Here is a 19,747-nt window from a genome sequence, read left to right on the forward strand (position 1 = left end):
TACACAATCATTATATGTCATATATGTCATTAAGCTGCAAATATTTAGCGAATGACCTAATGATCATTTTTCTTCTCAAATTATTTATTACTTTTAAGAAATATTTGTTTTCGAAAAATATATAGTATAATTAGTTACTGAGATATATTCTTTTTTACGAAATATAAATTATAAAAAAGAAAATTATATTTTATATATATGTATAATTACAGTCGCAATAATTACTAATTATATAACGTTAAATTCACTATGTATTTTACGTCAATCTAAGTTATCTGAAATTATGATTTATTTATTCGTATCATTCATGCGTTTTATCTCTTGTTTTAGATTTTTTTCGAGATATACGAAATAATATGTAGAAAAAATAATTCTCGTAGTAGAATATTCTAGTTTAAAAAGTCAAGTAGCATCTCTTGTCCGCCATCTTGTTTTCTTGGCCAATTATATTTCAATGATACCGTATGTCTAAACATTGTAAAAATGAATTTACTTTTAATTCGCTATTCTTACTAATTTTATTAAATAAAAGTCAACGTTAAAGTATATTTATACAATACAATTTGCTAATGTTAATTATAAAATATCGATAATGCAAAATGTTCAACTGAATCATGGCGTTAAATATTATTTGTACTTTATCAAATGAAATTTCATATTTTGCGCATACAGTATATATTGCTTTAAATAAATAATTAGTAATTTATATAGCAGTGATAAGTTTTGGAATTAAATTATTCTTATAGAATTATAATAAGGTAATATTTTGTTAATTATTAGTTAAATTTAAGAATTATAAATACTTTGACACAAAATATATATATTTTAAAAATGCAATAATTAAATGAAAATAATTGTTATATAATTTAATTAATCTTTATATGTATTTATGATAAGAAAATTATTATGCAATTAATATATATTTAAAATAAAATGGCTATTCATTAGAAAGAGATACAGTCTTTCAGAATAAAAGAGAAAAAACTTAAAACCCTATTGCTCTAAAGGAAATGAAAAATGTGATTTAAAATTTTTAAATACAGTACAATAGATTTTTACAAATCAACATTCAAAAGAATAAAAATGTTATTCTCCAAAACTATAATCAACGTTTAAGTAATACAATATATAAATAAAATTTAATCGTATTTTGGCTTGATATTATTTTTGAGTAAAGATTTCTTACTTAATAAAAAATATACTTTGTATAATTTTAGTTTTACTGAATTGTCTTTTCAATGATATTGATTGATTTAAATTATAAGATTATAAATTCATTATTATTTATATCATTAACACCACTTTGTTGCATTTATAAACACAAACGTTACTAATCTACAACATAAACTATGTGATACTAAACTTATAGTATATAACATAAAATTATGTAATATATATATCATTAACATTGAATTTTTATAATTGAATTTCATATTTAGATGTATCTGAAATATTATAAATTATGTTTTCAGGTATAGAAAAATAAATACAGCATAAAGAACATTTTAATAATTTGATTATATTTTATTTAAAGTATATCAAATTAAGTAAAAATTTATTTCAGATTAATTATTCTGATTTGCATAATGAAAGCAGATCTTTTACAAAAACACATAAGTAATTTATTTTCTACAATAACTATAAAATATTTCATTAGGTATTTATATATAATGTCTTAATATGGTTTACTTTACAGTAAATTAATTAAGCGATAATAATCTAGCATTGTTAAAGGAATCAAAAATAGAAAGCTTTGCAGAAGTAAAATATAAAATGATAAATGTCAAATATTTAAAAGTACTTTTAGCAGTATATCGTACTGCCTTAACGCTATTGCTTTTTAATGCATTGTACTTGTTTTTCTTATGTATTATTTTAATGTTTTTTGTCTCTTAGATACTAAATGTGTGAGAAAGAAGACTATTTTACATTAATTTTTCTAATGATTCTTAAATATGGATTTGAGTAAATTACACATTAAACTGTTTTTGCTTATATTTAACAAGACTTAACATACAATTGATCTTAGATATATTTGCATCCAATGATTTTTATTTTAAATCACCCTCATTACTTTTTTTTATTGTTTATCTTATTTTACACACAACATTGATTATTATTAAGACTTAAACTACAAGTTTCGTCTTTTGAATAGAGATACTTGTAAATGATCAAACATCAAAGCACATAAATCAAAATGATTTTCTTTTTATTTTGTTACATTATCGATAAAGGTGAAGACAAGACTCGAGTATACTTGTTTTCACTTTTATTCGTACAATAATTTTTGCTACACAATTTTTTTTTGTTTTCGTGCTAATTAAATGCAAATAAGAATTAGTAATAATTTGTTAGGGGGCTCTGTTGGGTGATGGAATAAATCGTGTAGCTGCTATATTATAGAAAAATGTTTAATTTAAAAGATTAAGCTTACACGTTAGTAATACCAAAAAACAAAACTTACAACGTTTATATAATAGAGAACATTTTTTTCTTTTAACATTTTTTAGATTAAATAACAAATTATAAAAAAATCCAGAACTGCTTCTACTATTTTCGTCGCATTAGCTGAATAATCGTACAAATCTATTTTTCTTTACTCTCTTTTTTTCGAATATTTATATACACATATGTATGTATGTCACTGAGATACAAATTATACGATTTGCATACATTATTTCATGTTTCAACTAATACGACGAGATCCATAATTTGTTACATATATTTAAAATAATAAATATTTACATGACGCATCTATACAAAAGTCAGTACTCTTGAAAAAAAGTTGGTATGATTGTCAAATCTTCGTAAATGAACACTCCTCTCTTTCTGAATCGATTGAATATGTTTATAGAATGAACTTTTAATATTTTTAAACGAACTAAATAGTTTAAAAATAATAGTTATAAGTATAAGTATAAGTATAATATATAATATATAAGTGCAATATAATGAAATTATATCAAATTTTCCATATTAAGTAATACTATCTGAATGAATGAAAGATACAAATTAGATGGAATATGTAAAGGATAGATTATTAATTGTTTTCGTTAAATGTTAATAGATTAAACTAACATCCCTTTAATTATATACCATTTAAAGTTATCAATAGCAGAAAGATAATGTTCCAAAAGATTTGTGTAACTTTGGGCACAATAATAAAAACCAACTTTTTGTCTTGTGTAATTAGATGTATATAAGTCATATGTACGGTGTGTTTAGTGTAGTAGCGCAAGGGGGCTTTACACTCTCAGATTATAATATCCTAAATAAATAAAAGGAGAGTAAAAATAAAACAAAGAATGGAGATAAGAGAAAAAAAGGATCCTTTCATAAAATAATACCTAATATGTTTCTATGTGTTACTTCACAAAAGAATGATAAATAAAGCAATTTATACAAAGCAGAAGATAATCTTTTCGTCTAATCTTATAAAACTGACTCTCTTACTGTAAGGAACCAAAATATATATGTATATATATATATATAAAGGTAGCATATTAAGAGTCCTTTGATTCTTCCCTGTGTTGGAATTTTTATATATGTGTGGCAATAAACGTCCAAAAGAGGATACGTAGCTTTAAAACTTAGAAGACAAAGTTCAATTCTTTTAGCCACGTTTATAAATGTATTACTAGATGCCTTTAATTAGTGCAAGATTCTAGTAACTAAACGGACGTGTGTGTTTCTTTATATGCGTATTTTATCATTTACATGTCAAATTCTGTAAAGCAATGCCCGATCTCGCGTGAAGGGGAGGGAGGGTGGTGAGATGTAGGACATTGCTATGAGTACACATTAACGTTTTATCTGTATTCGTAATCTGCTTGTTGAGCATATAATTATTCTGTACAATTTCTTTTCATTCTTTTAATTATTATTATTTTTTTCAACTATAATAATAACTTTGACAAATCCCTCGTTTTTTATCTTTTTTTTTTTGACGCATATGCATATAAAATGCCTGAGTTATTCTAACACATTCGGTTCGAACTTTACAATGCATCATATAGCAATAATAATCGTACATGACGACGCCAACGTCAAATGGTTTGTCGAAAGTTATTGCATCTGTTGTTTCTTTTTTTTATTTATTATATCCTGTAAATTACTAATCTAACCTTTTTTTCATTCATATAAAAATAACACGCAATGCGAAGCTATCCAACATTGCTTTGTACATTCGCCCGTGCTCCAATGAAACAAAGTCGAACTTAATAAGCTTAAATTATTAATTGCCAAATTCATTAAGACCATCGTTTTAATCGTGCTGATGTACGTATACAAAAAAAATAAAAAAATAAAAAAAGATAAAAAAAATGAAAAACAATTATATTGACAATTTAAAACTGGGGTATAGAAAGGAGCTTTCTTTTTTGTCGCCAACGTCACACTTGAAGAACGTGACTTTCTAAGAAACCTTTCATTATCATTTTCTTCTCGAAAAAGAAAATAATAACTTTAAGACATAAGACTCTAAATCTACGAAATCTGTATGATACGAAATACATACTCTCATACATATATACATCATATATATATATATATATATATATATATATATGTAATGAGTGGATTGAAAAGTTTGCAGTTTAACATAGAAACAATTTGCTTCTCAGCCAAAAATTCATTTTTATTTAAAAAAAATTAGGTTTCTTATTATTGATTCTCTAAACTTTTTAACCCACTCTTGTATATAAATATATACCATTAATTTTCAAACGGAGCAATAAATTTTAACATAAACACACGTTACAATCGAAAAATGAATATCTCTGTTATTTGCAAAATCGCAAAGAAAGATAAAGAAGAAGAAGAAGAAGAAGAAGTAGAAGAAGAATAGTAATATATAGTTTAAAATTAGAGCAGTAATAGGGTTTAATAGATGATATAAATTGTAATAAGAGTACTAACACGCGCATTTAACGAGTCACAAGATTTATTTTTGATGGAAAACACATTTGATGAAATTTAATTTCAAATTATTTTCCTCGAAGCTTTCTTTACGAGAACAAAATTTTATATATTTAAAAAAAAACAAATAAAAAATAACAATAACAAAAATAAAAATAAAAAAAGAAAAAAAACTTGTGGCCTTTTTATCGACCTAAAAAAAAATATTAAACGACAATTTTTCTTCGACTTAATTTACATTCGTATTTCTATTATTTAGGTGCTAATCTCTAATTATAGCGTAAATTTGCGTGCATATTGAGTATGATTACGTAGTTGAAAACATTAAAATATTTCATATTAAATATGGTTTTTTTTTTCTTTGCACGAGATGGTCATTAATCTAAAGTGCTCATATTAAACGTGTTTCTATATATGATTGCTTGATATTTACAATCCTTTCAATACTTTGGCTCTCAAATACGAAGAACAAAAGAACATTTATTGCATACTGTTGTCATCTCATGATTTTCTCTGATACTACGAAATCATATACTATAATTATATTTATATTTACACTATTTTTTTAAAAAGAATTAATTGATAAATAATAATAATATTAATAATAATATAGTAGCAGTAGTAGAAGTAATAATAATAATAATAATGATATAATAATAATAATATAATATAATAAAATAATATAATATAATAATATAATAATAATAATAATAATAATAATAATAATAATAATAATAATAATAATAATATATTAATAATAATAATAATACGATAAAGAATTTCAGTATACTTATAAAATAATATGGGATTTTCCGAATATATAACGTATTTGTGAGTTCGAGTTACATTAGTATGTCTAAGTTGATGTAATATATTATGTCATTTCATCTTGAATATTATGAAATACGATACACGGAGACCATCATGAAAAATGCGACTTTTTTTCTTATCAAAAGAAAAATGCTTTCAATTTTTAAAAATCAATTAAAGGATTTAAGAAATTTTCAATTTATAACGACATAATACTTATCGATTCCATGAGATAAGCTATTATTTTCTATTCTTTTTTCAAATTATTTCACAATGTAAATTTTTGTTCAATCATATTGCAGTTTCTATTAAGAATCTCTAGGATGTAATCTGTAGAATTTATAGATAAAAATTTTAAACAACAATCTCTTTCAATGTTCACAAGTTTTCTTTTGACTATTTAATCAATTAAATTTTATGAATGCATTATAAATGATATTACAGAGTAATATACGATAGAAATGTATGGTACACTCTGTAAATTATTGGATGTATATGCTAAAATTGTGAAATATGTTACATCATTTACAATGTAACTCAAGTTTCAAAAGAATTGTCAATTAAGTTCAACCTTGTTTTTTTTTTTAAATCTACAATCATGAGTAAAAACTGAACATTTCAGTATTCTGTGGTGGTATTACTTTACGATCAAATACCCTTAATCTCATGTATAATGAATTATATAGGTAAACTTTTTTGCCCCCTATCTCTTGAAAATTAATTATATTAATTAATTCTAACTTTCAAGCAAAAAGACTACATAATTCATTCATGTGTATTCCGTGTATGATAACGTATATCTCGAACATTGCTTTATTTTACCTTGATAAGAATTGCACTGTACATTAACTACTCAACGATATCATCAAATTCTGCTAAAAATTCATTTGAAAGTAACAGTGACTGAAATTGACTGTCACATATCTGTACACGTTCAATGTTGTATACAACTATACGAATTACTTGCCCAGTTTACATTGTTGTCTTCAACTTCATTGTTAACTTTCTCTATTGGATTATCAGTGGAAGCTGGAAAATTTAGTGAAAATAAAGTTAGTTAAAATTTAGTAAAAAAAATAAATAATCGAAATCATTTGAAAATGTTATAAAACACTTATTTGTCTTATTGTTTTATTTATTCTTTTATTGAAATAAAGATATGTTAAATATGTGGGAATTAAATATATAGAGATAAAAAAAAAAAGAAAAGAACTTACAAGTGTCATGTGTCTCTTCTTCCTGCTCCCTTCCTGCTTCACCTTCTTCTTCTTCCTCCTCTTCCTCTTCTTCCTCTTCTTCTTCTTCCTCTTCTTCATCTCCCGATGAAGATTCACTATCGCTATCAAAGCTTTCGGAATTCGCTGATAGAGAATATCTATCATAATCTTCGGGATCAGAATATATTTCTGCTCCCGGGAAAATATATCTCCCAGGTGTCAATTGATAATATGAATTATCTACAAAAAAAAAAAAACCACCAAATTTTAATCAAATTAACATAATAATTGAAGAGGTCGTTAGATTTAAATAAAAAAATTTCTATTAGTTTTATTTGTATACCTGGTAGTCTAGTAGTAAGACTATCTCTAATTTTAGGTGGCCAACAAAATCTCTCAAAGTCACTGGATTTCGATTCTCCAATTTCACCTTTTTCTTCTGAACTGTCAACGCTATTACAACTATCACCTATACCAGAATCCATAGCCGAATCAATAGATGTTTGACGAGGTTTAAAAACAGTTTTTTCAAACCCAATATGATTCATTAATGTGGATTCATCGTCAGATTTTTTGATTTCTTCCCTACTGCCGATAAACCGATTTGTTTCTGAAGTAATGTCTGTTAACGTATTGATCGCAGGAAATTCGATTAATCTTGGTGCCACTTGGCATTCTTCTAAGTTATAGATTTGACCATTATGTTCGGATGTTGATTCCACAGATATAATATGATTCTTAGATTCTAAAGATTGTAGTATCGTTTGATCATTAGTTTCCGTTGCATCCTTATTACACGTAACATAATTTATTACGGAATGGCACCCAAGATTTATTCTTTTTGGATTATTTCCATTACTAGAATTGTCTAATCTTCGCTTCGGACTTTCGCCTAAGTTATATGTTTCTTCTACATGTTCTGTACGATCAATTTGGAAAGTTGAAGAAACACAGACGTCTGTTGTATTTTGAACAAATTGAGTTATCGGATTTGGATTAATCATTAAATTATTTGCACTCTCCAAAGGTATATTATGTGACGTTAAAATGTCGTCTGTAGTGCTTTGTGGTAATATTACATGATCGGTAATATCTTGACTCTGTTCCCACGTATCATCCGGCATACAACGCGAAGGTAAAAGTTGAGATGCCTCTTTCAAGACTTTTTCATGCCAACATACTTCTTTATAACTATCACCCATTCTGGTAAAACAAACAAAAAAAACACATCATCTTATTAGGAATCTATTGGGATTATTTATAATTCCTAATAATTAGATCCATTATACTCGCATGAGATAAAATGGAAAAGAAAATCTATATTTTTAACTTACAGATGGCAAAGCTGATTTATAATAATGTCACCATCTCCGAGTAATTCAACATCAAATTTGAGATGCGGCAGAGACTCCCGATTGATGAGAATTTGTGGGACGTGAGATGGAATTGATGATGGAATTAATGCTACTGGTCGAACCTTTAATGATGATCCAATAACAATTAAAAGGTCGCACTCGTCCTTATCTTTAGCCATGGCATCGTGAAATGCATCCGGAAGACCTTCGCCAAAGAAGACTATATCTGGTTTCATAATACCTTGAGACACGAGATCTGAAAATAAAAAAGACAAGAATGTATTTTATATATTAAATTAATTTTTTCCATTAAATATGGAGAAAAAAAAATACAAATTAGGTTCACAGAGTTATGGCGTCTTTTTTACTCAATCATAACATATTTCAATTTTTTAAATGTCAAATGTGATAAAATGGCAAGCGGTAAACTCTAAGCCCGTAACCACGTCTGATTGGCGTTTACGGGGTTATTTGATGCAATTTTATAAGTTTACCTTATTATGCTTATTAATAAGCGAGGTTTTACTCGCAGTTATGATTGACATATCGACTTATGTGTGGATCAGTATAAATGGCAACATCATTTAGCGAAGATGTATTCCGAGAAGAGCAGATAACGTTCTCACATGGCCATCGACTCGCGACACAATATAGGAAAGGCTAATAGCAGAAACTATCTCTAGATAGCTAAGTTTCCATACCATAGAAACTGATAAGCCAGATTACGAAAGACTGCAAATAAATATACTATCAGCGGAGATCAAATATAAGTAAATTATCCATTTACCTCTATAATTTTCGTTGGGGTTGGTCTCTCCTATTGAAGGTAGGGTGTTCACTCTGCATTTTGGACACAAAGGTATCCTTTGGGCAAAAATGTCTTCTCTGATGTCGTCTGCTTTAACTTGATATTTACATCTTGTACAGGAAGCAGTAGCGAAGGAGCCTTTTAGAGAAAAAAAGAAAGCATAAGAATAATGTAAGTACAACAATACACGAAACGACGATTTAAAAAATATCGATAATTTTTCTACTTTACGAAAGACACTTTCGATCTTACGTTTCAATCTTTTCCTGAGTACAAACAATTCTTCCATAATATGATACTCCGAGAACACGATTTAGATATAACACGGTACAAAAATTGCGAAATACCCTTCTATAACATGATATTTTCCGATAATATTTTTAAATATGTACTGTGCACCCATTTGACTAATTTCCCATAACATCGTACGAATTAATCATGTTATAGTGGAGTTGCCTGTACCACAGGAATATCGAATTTACATACCGTGACATTCTATCACGTTTTCAATGCCTGCTACTTGTTCTAAAGTATCGATATTTTGCGAATAATTTCGCAATAGTTTTTTCTGTTTGTCCAATATTTTGATAAACCTATGACAGGGGCTAGGTTTAAATTGTCCTGGATATATTTCACGTGCAAATTTGTAAAATGGTCTGGGGTCTTGGCCAAAATAATTGATATCGAACATAGCCTACGAAATAAATGTGATAAAGTTAAAAATCAAATTGATTAAAACAAACAAATTTATTAAAGCAAACAAATTTATTAATTCGCACTACCTGTGGATCGGGTAAATCTGGGAAATCTTGAGCAAGTCTTGAATATATACCATCTCTACTTCTGAAGTCAGGTATACCGCAACTCACACTAACACCGGCACCCGTCAAAACTATGATTTTGTTACTATTACGAATTAACCTAACAACATCAGACAATGTATTTACATGTCTTAACTTTTGTCTTCGTGGTGGTTCAGACATCATATTTATTATTATCTAAAATATAAAATTACTTAGCATTAGTATATGCTCATAATAAATATTTCAATTGCATTCACGTGTCATTTTATTGAATATATCTTTATCTTCTATCTACTATTCAATAGATACCTTCCACAAAGTCAGGTCATCAACCTGCTCAGGAATATGTGTGGAATCCATGAGTAGGTGATGTAAAAGATCTCGTGGATCTGTACCCGTTAACATTTGCTTTTGCACCCACGAACAGGCGTTTCGACACTGAGCACCAACTTCTCCGTTACCAGAAAGTTCAGACAAACATGATAAATCTGATATATTTGATACTGTCGATGACACTTCGTCTTTTTCATCTGCAGTGTCAATCCTTATGCACGAATGATAACAATAAATACCGTAAAATATGCACAATATAAAATCATACGATTTAATGAATTAAAACTTACGGGCATCCAGTATCGTCACTGGTTGAATCAACTCTAGATGAAGATGTCAAATTTGTAGTATCCGAAGATGTGGAAGCAGACTTGGATTCATCACTTAATTCAGCATATGCGCTGTCAGTACCGGAAGTTTCTATATTTGTAAAAAAAAAAAAAAAAAAATAATTATTCATTAATTTATTCCACAAATTTTAAATTACGTATTAAATTCTTCGCATAATTGTATAAATAATCTAAACAAAAACAATACTATATATTGTTATGACATAAAAACTAATGAATATTTCATATATGTATATTTAATTTTAAAGATTATTTCAACCAAATAATGTACTCATGCAATTATAAATTATTATTTTAAATGAAAATATTTTCTTTTTATTCTAATTTAAAATTTCATTATTAAAAAAAAAAAACAAAAAAAAACAAAAAGAATTCTTAACAATCTTATATTCTTTTAGAAACAAAACATTACAATAAATCTATTAAATTCTATTTAAACCTCAATGGATGATAAATATACATTATAATAGTTATTTAATGTTGATTCTTCTTTTTAAAATTAAAAAAAAATTCTTATTTATTAATATTTAATTTTAAAAAATGTCTATATATATATATATATATTTAAAATTTCATCTCATTATTAAATTTATAAATCATTGCTTCCATACATAAAAAAAAATTATTAAAAGCGTATTATCGATTATATGCAAAAATACATTTATTATTGGGGGGGGGGAGAAGAAAGATGATTTTATTAAAAAAAAAAAAAAAATGTCGCTACCCATTTATAAAAGTCGATGAATTATTATTAAAATAGCTTTTATTTATAATACATACATGTATGTATGCATGTATGTATGTATGTAAGTATGTATGATATATATATATATATATATAAATATTCTTTAAAAATGATTAAATTCGTAGAATATATTTTTCCCGCCTATCGATGTATATGCGCAATGAAGGGAAAACAGTTACGTTTCTCTTTTATGTGAGAATTGTGCCATCTGTGAATCTTTGCGAATGAAGCGCACCGAGATGTTACTGTCACACTAATCCTTCAATACGCGCCTCGAATGCTTTATGCTCTGGAAAATTTTTCTTTTTTTTTTTTCTAATTTTTAATTTTTAATTTTTTTTCTACGCGACATTGAAAAAAATGCGACCAATAGCAAGGAAACATAGAATACCGGCCTTATAAAGTTGCTTGAGGAAACTGTAAACTGCGGTAGAAGTAAAGTATTTAGAAAATACGACGCACGAAGCGCAACTGTCATGGCGTCCTCAGTACTCGCTGCAAACAGGATCAAGCTAAGACAGAGCATGGAAAATGAGGTGACGCCTTTCGCTCCGCCATCTTGAAATTTGGTCGATTTGTTTAATTAATTGTTCATAATATTATTAACTTACCTTCAAAATCTTCATTAGCTCTGTCTTGCACGATCTCGCTATCTCTGAAATCTGGTTCAATACTGTTGATAGACGTATAATCGTAACCGTCGACCTTTCGCCGTTTTGCTGGGGACGAATATTCTGGCACCTCCGAGCCTGACGCCATTTTCAACAGCAATGCATTGCATACTTTGATGAGCGGGCCGGTAGCTTAACAGAGGTCGCTTTTATCCATAATATCCCCTCCTTGTTCTTACATGGGAATAGGAGACGGCAACTAGACCGATTTCTACCACTTAACAATAAAATCAAATAATGACACAAAAACCATCATTGCAAATTATCGTCATTAACTTTAACTATTTATGTTTTAATCTTGAAAATAATTCTCCCTAAAAGAATACAGATATATATAATATTATATACTTTATTATAAATTTATATTTAGAGTTTATCAAATAAATGCGTTATTACTATTATTATTTTTAACATAACAATATCTAAAGATATTAATTGTAATAAGTAAAATATATATTTTATCACACAATATATCTTTGATAAAATATAATACAAATTTATCATTCAGAAACTTATGATAAAGTACTAAAAATCTGTTAGCATTCCTTCTATATATCTGACGTGCAAATGTATATGTCAAATAGAATTTAAATAAAAGAATTCATACTTCTTTGGATTCATTGTCTTATTTAACAAAAGAAATAGATAAGGGAAAAAAGGACAATTAATTCTTAGCCCAAATAACAGTAAACTCTTTCGCATTTGTATTTGGTTATGTCTAGAGGTTAAGCAAGTGATGGTAATTATATATTTTTATCGATTTATCAATTTTTTATTATTGCGATAGTTATTATACTATACAGACGTAAGAATCATTTATTATATAGTAAATAGTTATATACAGAACACTGTATATTTATACTCGTATAAATTTATATAATAAGAATAATTAAACAATACTGTATAATAGACTTACTATGAGATAATACTAATCTAATACTTTTAATTATAAAATTGAAAGAAATTTAGAAAATCTATTATTATTAACAACCAAATCAATAGTCTATCTACTTATTTCTTTTTTCAATAATTACATCACTTATATCAGAATGAAAATTATGATAAAAATATATATTTCTTCTTAGTATAATTATTTATTATAATTAATAGAAGTATACATTACTTAAATTTAACAATACATTAATTTATATCATCTGGTTTTTTACTATTATCTTTTTTTATAAGACGTCTTAACATCACAACAATAGGTATTTCAACGTGTTGATCTTTTGGTATATACTTCTGTTGAAAAAGATACCAAGATAAGTGTATCGTGGTAATAATGATTCCAAATGTTGCTACCGAATGTACAAACAACTTCATTGGTCGTATAGGCTTCATTGCTTCAATAATATTATATTTCCTTTTTTGCAGAAATTATTCAACAAAGTATTAATATCAACTGATATTAATATCAACAGGTTCATAAAAATGATACTTTCATATAATTGTATTGGTAACTTGATTGTAGAGAATTATAGTTTCTAAAAAAATTAATAAAAATTATTTTCTTTTGTAATCCATTTAATGTATCTTATATAAATATTTTATAATTAATATTAATTATAGCAAGATAATGATGACTACAAAATATAATATTTGAAAGTTTATTAAATATAGACAAATATTTTAAATATTTTATAAAAAATGTTATCCTGAAGTAAAATAGAAATGTCCTAATTATTTCTAATATGATTTAATATAGTTATGGAAAAATAGTAAATTATATTGTATCAGATAGCAAAATTTACAAAATTTAATTACCTTTAATTATCTAATTTCTTAATAAAATGATTTGTTACAACTACAAATTAGAAATTAACGAAATTAGCAAATATATGAGATCGTATTAACAAAATTACTTTAGAAATCAAATTTATTCCTACTTTATAGGTTATGTACAAATGTGATAGATATTTTGTATGCATGTAAGGATAAGTTAATTTAAATTAGAAAAGAAAATAAAGTTTTTATCTACAGAAAGGGATCTATTTATACCTTAAATATAAAAGAACCTATAAAAAGAGATAAAAAGAATATATCTTCTATCTCGTTCTATCTTTTTCACATGAAAATAATCCTTTATAGTTATGTCCTTATAACGTTACGACGACGTTGCATGGAAACTAAGCTTAAGCTACACCAACCAAATATAGTACAATTCTACCTTTTCATTGATAGTTATTGTTGAGACACGTGCTGGTATAAAAAGTGTATAAAAGTGTATAAAAGTTTATAAAAATTTAATTTATTATTTTTTCTTATTAACAAATATTTTCAAGATTTTTGATAATACAATTAATTTTAATAATTTTTGAATAAAATACATAAAAATGAGCGTGAGTATCAGAATATATTATTGTATTTAATATAAAATAATTTAATGTAAATAAGTTAATATTTTTATTTCTTTCAACAGAAACAAAAAAAATCAAAGATTAGTAAAATTAAAAGAAACAATCAGACAAAAACAAAACTTTTAAAACAAGGAAAATTGAAAACCCGAAGACACAAGCAACCTAAGAAACAAGTTCAAAAAATTATACCTAAAGTAAACAACGTGGAAGAAGAAGAAGAAAGTGATAATGGAGAAGATTTATTACATATGGTCGAAAAAGACGATTTGTCTTTTTTACAAAATGCTATATCTAATAAATCTTATAATTTATTGAAGAAAATAAGATTAAATGAGTATAAAAATCATTTTTGTATAATTATATAATCTTAACAATGAAGAAGTATTTCATTTAATATTTATTTTAGAACAGATATCAACGATAAACAAGGACGAAAATCTAAAAGAAAGAAGGAAGATGATCGGCTAGAAGAATTGTATGAAGAAAATGTATTTAAGTTAAATGAAGGAAACAGTATAAAAAAGATGCGTATGCTACTTCCTATAAAAACTCAACAAGGTGTATTAGAAAAAAGAATAATAGAAGAAGAAGAAAAAGAAGAAGAAGAAGAAGAAGAAGAAGAAAAGGAAGTTGAAAATAATGAAGCAAGTATTTCTGACCAAAATTCCGAAAACGAAGAGCAAAATAACCATGAAGAAATAAATAAATATTTACAAGTAAATCTTTTAAAATTATATTAATTTTTATCTTTATAAAATATGTTATATTACATATAAAAGTTGTTTGAATTCTATAACTTTTTCAATTTAATAGTAGAATATAATAATAAAAATAAAATAAAATTTTAGAATAATTTAAACAAGGAAAATGGTGAAGCAGTATCTACAGTAGAACTTATAGCATGTCGTGAAGAGATATTAAAATCAAGGCGTTTCAAAATTGGAGTTTTATCCAGTACACTTTTAGAAAATCCAGAACAGAAAACTAACAATTTTAAAATACTTTTGGATTTCATGGAAGAAAGTAATCCAGAAATTTATATCACCGTTAAAAAATTGGCAATGATATCGCTCTTAGAAGTATTTAAAGATCTTTTGCCATCTTATCAAATTTTACAACTCAAACCGGAAGGCGTCAAATGTTTGTATATTATTTTTTATCGATACAAATATATTTATAGAAACTATCTAATTACGTGTATTTTTAATTTTGTGTATTTTAGTGAAAAAGGAAACATTACAATTACATAATTATGAAGCTGTTTTATTAAAAAGTTACAAAGAATACTTGCAGAAACTTGAAAAAATGTCTAATATTTTGAGAAAAAAAGTTGGAGATACGCGAATAATTAATGAAAGAGAAATTTTATTGGGAGAACTTGGAGTAACGTGTATGTGCGAATTATTAGTTTCACATCCTTATTTCAATTTTTCTATGAATATAGCAAATTTTCTCATACCATTGTTAAATAACAAAAAAATTAGCGTAAGAGAAAAGGTAGTAAAATGTATTTCTCAAGTATTTAAAGAAGATAAGCGAGGAGAATTATCGCTTACGGTAAGAAAATTCTATATAAAATTATTTTGTTTATTGGTAATGTTTTATATATAATTATTAATTCTTTATAAATTACAGATAGTACGTAAAATAAATCAATTTATAAAATCTAAAGGTCATAGTGTACATCCTGAAGTTTTATCCGTACTTTTATCACTTCGTATAAAAGATATTGATCTTGATAAAGAAAAGGAAGAAGAAACAAAACAAAAGAAATTGATGTCTCACAAACAAAGAATCCTTTCGTTAAGCAAACGAGAAAGGAAAAAGAGCAAAAAGCTAGAACAAGTAGAAAAAGAATTACTCGAGACTAAAGCGGAAGAGAATAAACAAACGAAACAAAAAGTTTTCACAGAGATAACAAGCGTGGTATTCACAATTTATTTCCGAATTTTGAAACAAGCTCCAAATAATAAAATTTTGTCAGTATGTCTGGAAGGTTTAGCAAAGTAAGATAAATCGTATACTACTTATACATATTTTACTTTGCTATTAAAATGAAAATTGTCTTCATTTTACATATATATTTTACAATTTTAGATTTGCACATTGCATCAACTTAGATTTTTACCAAGATATAGTAACAGTTATAGATAGATTAATGGAGGAAGGTAATTTAGGATTAAGAGAGCAACTACATTGTGTGCAATGCGTATTTACAATATTATCGGGTCAAGGTACATCATTGAATATTGACCCTTACAGGTATGTATAATTTATTATAATACATAATTAATGAAAAAAAAAAAATATTATATATATATATATATATATTCGAATTTACATTTTTTACAGATTTTATGTACATCTATATAAAAATCTTTTAAATATTCATTGTGGTAAAACGCAAGATGAAACAGAAATTATTTTAAAAACCTTAATGCAAGTACTTATTAATAGAAGAAAAAGAATTTCTCCTAAACGTTTAGTAGCTTTTGTAAAAAGAATGTCTACTTTAACTTTACAATTACAACACAATGGAGCACTTGGTTTGCTATGTATTATCAAACAAATAATGCAACTTGGTAAAGCAGTAGATGTTTTACTAGATACAGATTATACCAGTGGAGATGGTTTTTATCAACCTGAAATTGAAGATCCAGAATATTGTAATGCACATTGTTCTGCGTTATGGGAGCTCGTTGACCTTCAGGTTCTTATTTTTAGAATGTTTAAAAATTTTTTATGCTTATTCTATATTAATATTTATTTCATATTATGCAGCGTCATTATCATCCTGTAGTTCGGAAATTAGCCAAAAATATAGCATGGAATGTACCTGTAAGTGGTGAAGGAAGTTTAAGTGCAGATGTTGCTAAGCTGTAAGTATACGCATATCAAATAAATAACATATAAAAATAAAATACATTTTCTAGATTTTAATTAATAAAAAATTATTCACTTTTGGTATTTGTAGAACACCAGAACAATTTTATACAGAATATGATCCAACTAGCGTCGCATTTAAACCTCCTGTACTTCCACCTAAGAAGATAATTAATAAATCAAATTCGATAGATTTTTACTATAAAAGTAATGAATTTAAGGAATACATTGACACTATTAAGAATCCAAAATTATTTTCAGATGGATACGTAGATTTTTATAAAATGATTACTGAAAGTTAACATGTCATATATAATAAAACATTTTTATATAATAAATGTGTCTATATTTCATACAATTGTAATGTTTGGATACATTTCAATAAGTTTATTTTTTTATTTTTTATCCTCTTTGTTTTATTAAGCGGTGATATTTATTCAAATCTTATATTGAGATCGATGTATTTTTTTTTAAAGTTTCTGTCTCTATATTTATTCTTTCTTTTTTTCTTTTCCTTTTTTTTTAATCAGAACAATGCATTTTTGGCAAAAATACTTTAATTTATTTTCCTTATGAATAAAATAATAAAAGCATTATTAAAATTACAGTGAATATAATATATCTCCTTTGTTCTAAAAATAGGCTACAGAAATAACGAATATGAAATATCGTTTATTCGCGTTAACACTTTTTAAACAGTAAATTATTATTTCAAATACTTATATACATATATCTAGAATTTATATTGAAAATGTTTAAGCAAGATCTTTAATATTTCTCTTAACAAGTGTTTTTTGTAAAATATGAAATGAAAAATCAAAGAGGAACTAGATTATCTAATTGACTTTACTGTAGGAGAAAATAACATAAGTCTAATATTTTTCCACTCATATCTCTTATAACTTTACAAATGATTAATTTCATCATTTTGTATATCAACGGACATAAGAAATTATAATTAATAAACTTATTGTATTATATGCAATTTTATTTTTAATCCATTATTAGTAAAATGGATATTCATATTTATATGCTATCATTCATCCAAATGCTAAAGCTGTACAAAATATGTGTAATGAAAAATGTGATATACCATACCAAATGCTATATATGTACATAAGATTCGTTTTTACATTATACAGTAAAATATGAAGTTTAGAAATGAAATATGATATTTAATTTTGTTATAAAATATGTAGCGTTAAATGAAATAATGCATGTTTATTACTATATTAAAAAAGTATCATTCTAAAAACGTTTACAATTATTTTCTTTTCTTGTTTAATTGAATATTTTTCCAAATATTTATTGCATTAACAAAGAGTAAATTCGAATGAATGTAATATTATGTACTATTGTACAATTGTACTATGGACAAATACATCTTGACACTATGAAGTTCCAGTCTATATCATTGTTGTACATTCACAGAATATATTTAAAATGTAATATTTTTTTTATGAATTTCCATTAATGTTTAAATTTTCACATTAATGTAAGAAAGATTATTAAAATATATTGTAATTATTTTTAATTAAAATTTCTTTATAAAATCAAATTATGCTTCTTTATCCGTAATCAATGTTATTAGCAATTAATCAATTAATTAATTTATATTAGAAGTTTCTATTAATGACCAATTGATTATGAAGTAATATTGTGCCGATATATTTAACAAGATTATTACGGCCTTGCATACTGTAATATATATTTCAAAATATATATTGATTATGGTATATAAAAATTTCAATTATTTATCAAGTTTAAATAATTGAAATATATTGTGCATAAAAATAATAAGTAAAAACTTTTACCATATATATTATAAATATTTTTTTCAACGTCTTACATTAACTAGAACAGATAATTAAAAATTTAAGTATAGTATGTGATCCGAGATTCATGAACGGATCTATTATAAGAATCAATCAATAATCTTTTATGTACGAAAAATAATATTAGTTTTTTTAATGAATAAAAAATATGCATATACAAAGTATCCTGTAACTGGGGGTGTACTCGAAACATTTTCAAACTTTGTTTCTTAAAAACAAACCTTTATATGAACAAATTTTACTCTAAATTTTCGACTTAGTTTTTAATGTAAAATCACCACCAGCTCACTTATACCATCAGTTACAGACGCCCTGTATTTATATTGGATTAGATAATAGAAAGAGATAAGTATTGAATTAAAAGATACTCGTAAAATTTTAGTTAAAATTCCAATATTTAGTATACACCCATAAACACAAACACAATTTGCCATGGTTGTTTCAGCCAAATCTTATTGACGTATTCTGTGAGTAAAAAATAAGAAGAAAATGTTATGAAAGAACATGCTTAATAATGCTTTTTTTTTAAAATTTACAACAGGAATAAGATTTTCAATGTTACGTTTTTTATAATAATAGTAGAGTATAAAGGTAATAAAACAAAGTATATATTAACTTTTATTGGATTGAAGAATAGGACAAGCTAGGTTTAAATAACTATAA

The 19,747-nt window shown here is 25.6% G+C and overlaps 2 protein-coding genes and 1 long non-coding RNA gene across 4 annotated transcripts; 2 read left to right on the top strand and 1 right to left on the bottom strand.

Moving 5' to 3' along the window:
* Positions 1 to 1,499: 1,499 nt before the first annotated feature.
* Sirt1 (NAD-dependent protein deacetylase sirtuin-1) lies at positions 1,500 to 12,097 on the bottom strand. The gene is made up of 10 exons (XM_015336256.2): positions 11,950 to 12,097; positions 10,534 to 10,663; positions 10,220 to 10,454; positions 9,890 to 10,105; positions 9,594 to 9,801; positions 9,087 to 9,245; positions 8,279 to 8,555; positions 7,288 to 8,147; positions 6,945 to 7,184; positions 1,500 to 6,756 (listed from the first exon to the last, which is right to left on the bottom strand). Exons 1-10 carry the CDS (start codon positions 12,095 to 12,097, stop codon positions 6,662 to 6,664), a joined length of 2,568 nt encoding a protein of 855 aa, XP_015191742.2. The 3' UTR covers positions 1,500 to 6,661.
* On the top strand, positions 11,735 to 12,623 carry LOC149031644 (uncharacterized). The gene is made up of 2 exons (XR_016177539.1): positions 11,735 to 11,874; positions 12,022 to 12,623. It is a non-coding gene; the product is annotated as an uncharacterized LOC149031644 (long non-coding RNA).
* A 1,509-nt stretch (positions 12,624 to 14,132) lies between these two features.
* Noc3 (Nucleolar complex protein 3) lies at positions 14,133 to 19,608 on the top strand. Of its 2 annotated transcripts, XM_089175319.1 has the most exons (10): positions 14,133 to 14,348; positions 14,429 to 14,700; positions 14,773 to 15,082; positions 15,215 to 15,506; positions 15,589 to 15,923; positions 16,002 to 16,372; positions 16,464 to 16,628; positions 16,719 to 17,076; positions 17,148 to 17,245; positions 17,341 to 19,608. In XM_089175319.1, exons 1-10 carry the CDS (start codon positions 14,343 to 14,345, stop codon positions 17,549 to 17,551), a joined length of 2,418 nt encoding a protein of 805 aa, XP_089031445.1. In that variant the 5' UTR covers positions 14,133 to 14,342; the 3' UTR covers positions 17,552 to 19,608. The 2 variants fall into 2 exon arrangements, with proteins under 2 accessions (XP_089031445.1, XP_089031446.1); XM_089175320.1 differs by lacking the exon at positions 14,133 to 14,348 and having other exon boundaries at positions 14,560 to 14,700; positions 14,778 to 15,082.
* The last annotated feature ends 139 nt before the right edge of the window (positions 19,609 to 19,747 follow it).

This window comes from Polistes dominula, unplaced genomic scaffold (genome assembly GCF_049000335.1).
Source record: "Polistes dominula isolate Pdom_NZ unplaced genomic scaffold, Pdom_raw_medaka contig_82, whole genome shotgun sequence".
Lineage (NCBI taxonomy): Eukaryota > Metazoa > Arthropoda > Insecta > Hymenoptera > Vespidae > Polistes > Polistes dominula.

Coding starts and splice junctions, on each gene's coding strand:
- Sirt1 (XM_015336256.2), bottom strand. CDS start 12,097: ATGGCGTCAGGCTCGGAGGTGCCAGAATATTCGTCCCCAGCAAAACGG. Junction 9,802..9,889: donor CAGATTTACCCGATCCACAG/GTAGTGCGAATT, acceptor TTTATTTCGTAG/GCTATGTTCGATATCAATTA. Junction 7,185..7,287: donor TCTTACTACTAGACTACCAG/GTATACAAATAA, acceptor TTTTTTTTGTAG/ATAATTCATATTATCAATTG.
- Noc3 (XM_089175319.1), top strand. Junction 15,083..15,214: donor AAATAAATAAATATTTACAA/GTAAATCTTTTA, acceptor ATAAAATTTTAG/AATAATTTAAACAAGGAAAA. Junction 17,077..17,147: donor GGGAGCTCGTTGACCTTCAG/GTTCTTATTTTT, acceptor CATATTATGCAG/CGTCATTATCATCCTGTAGT.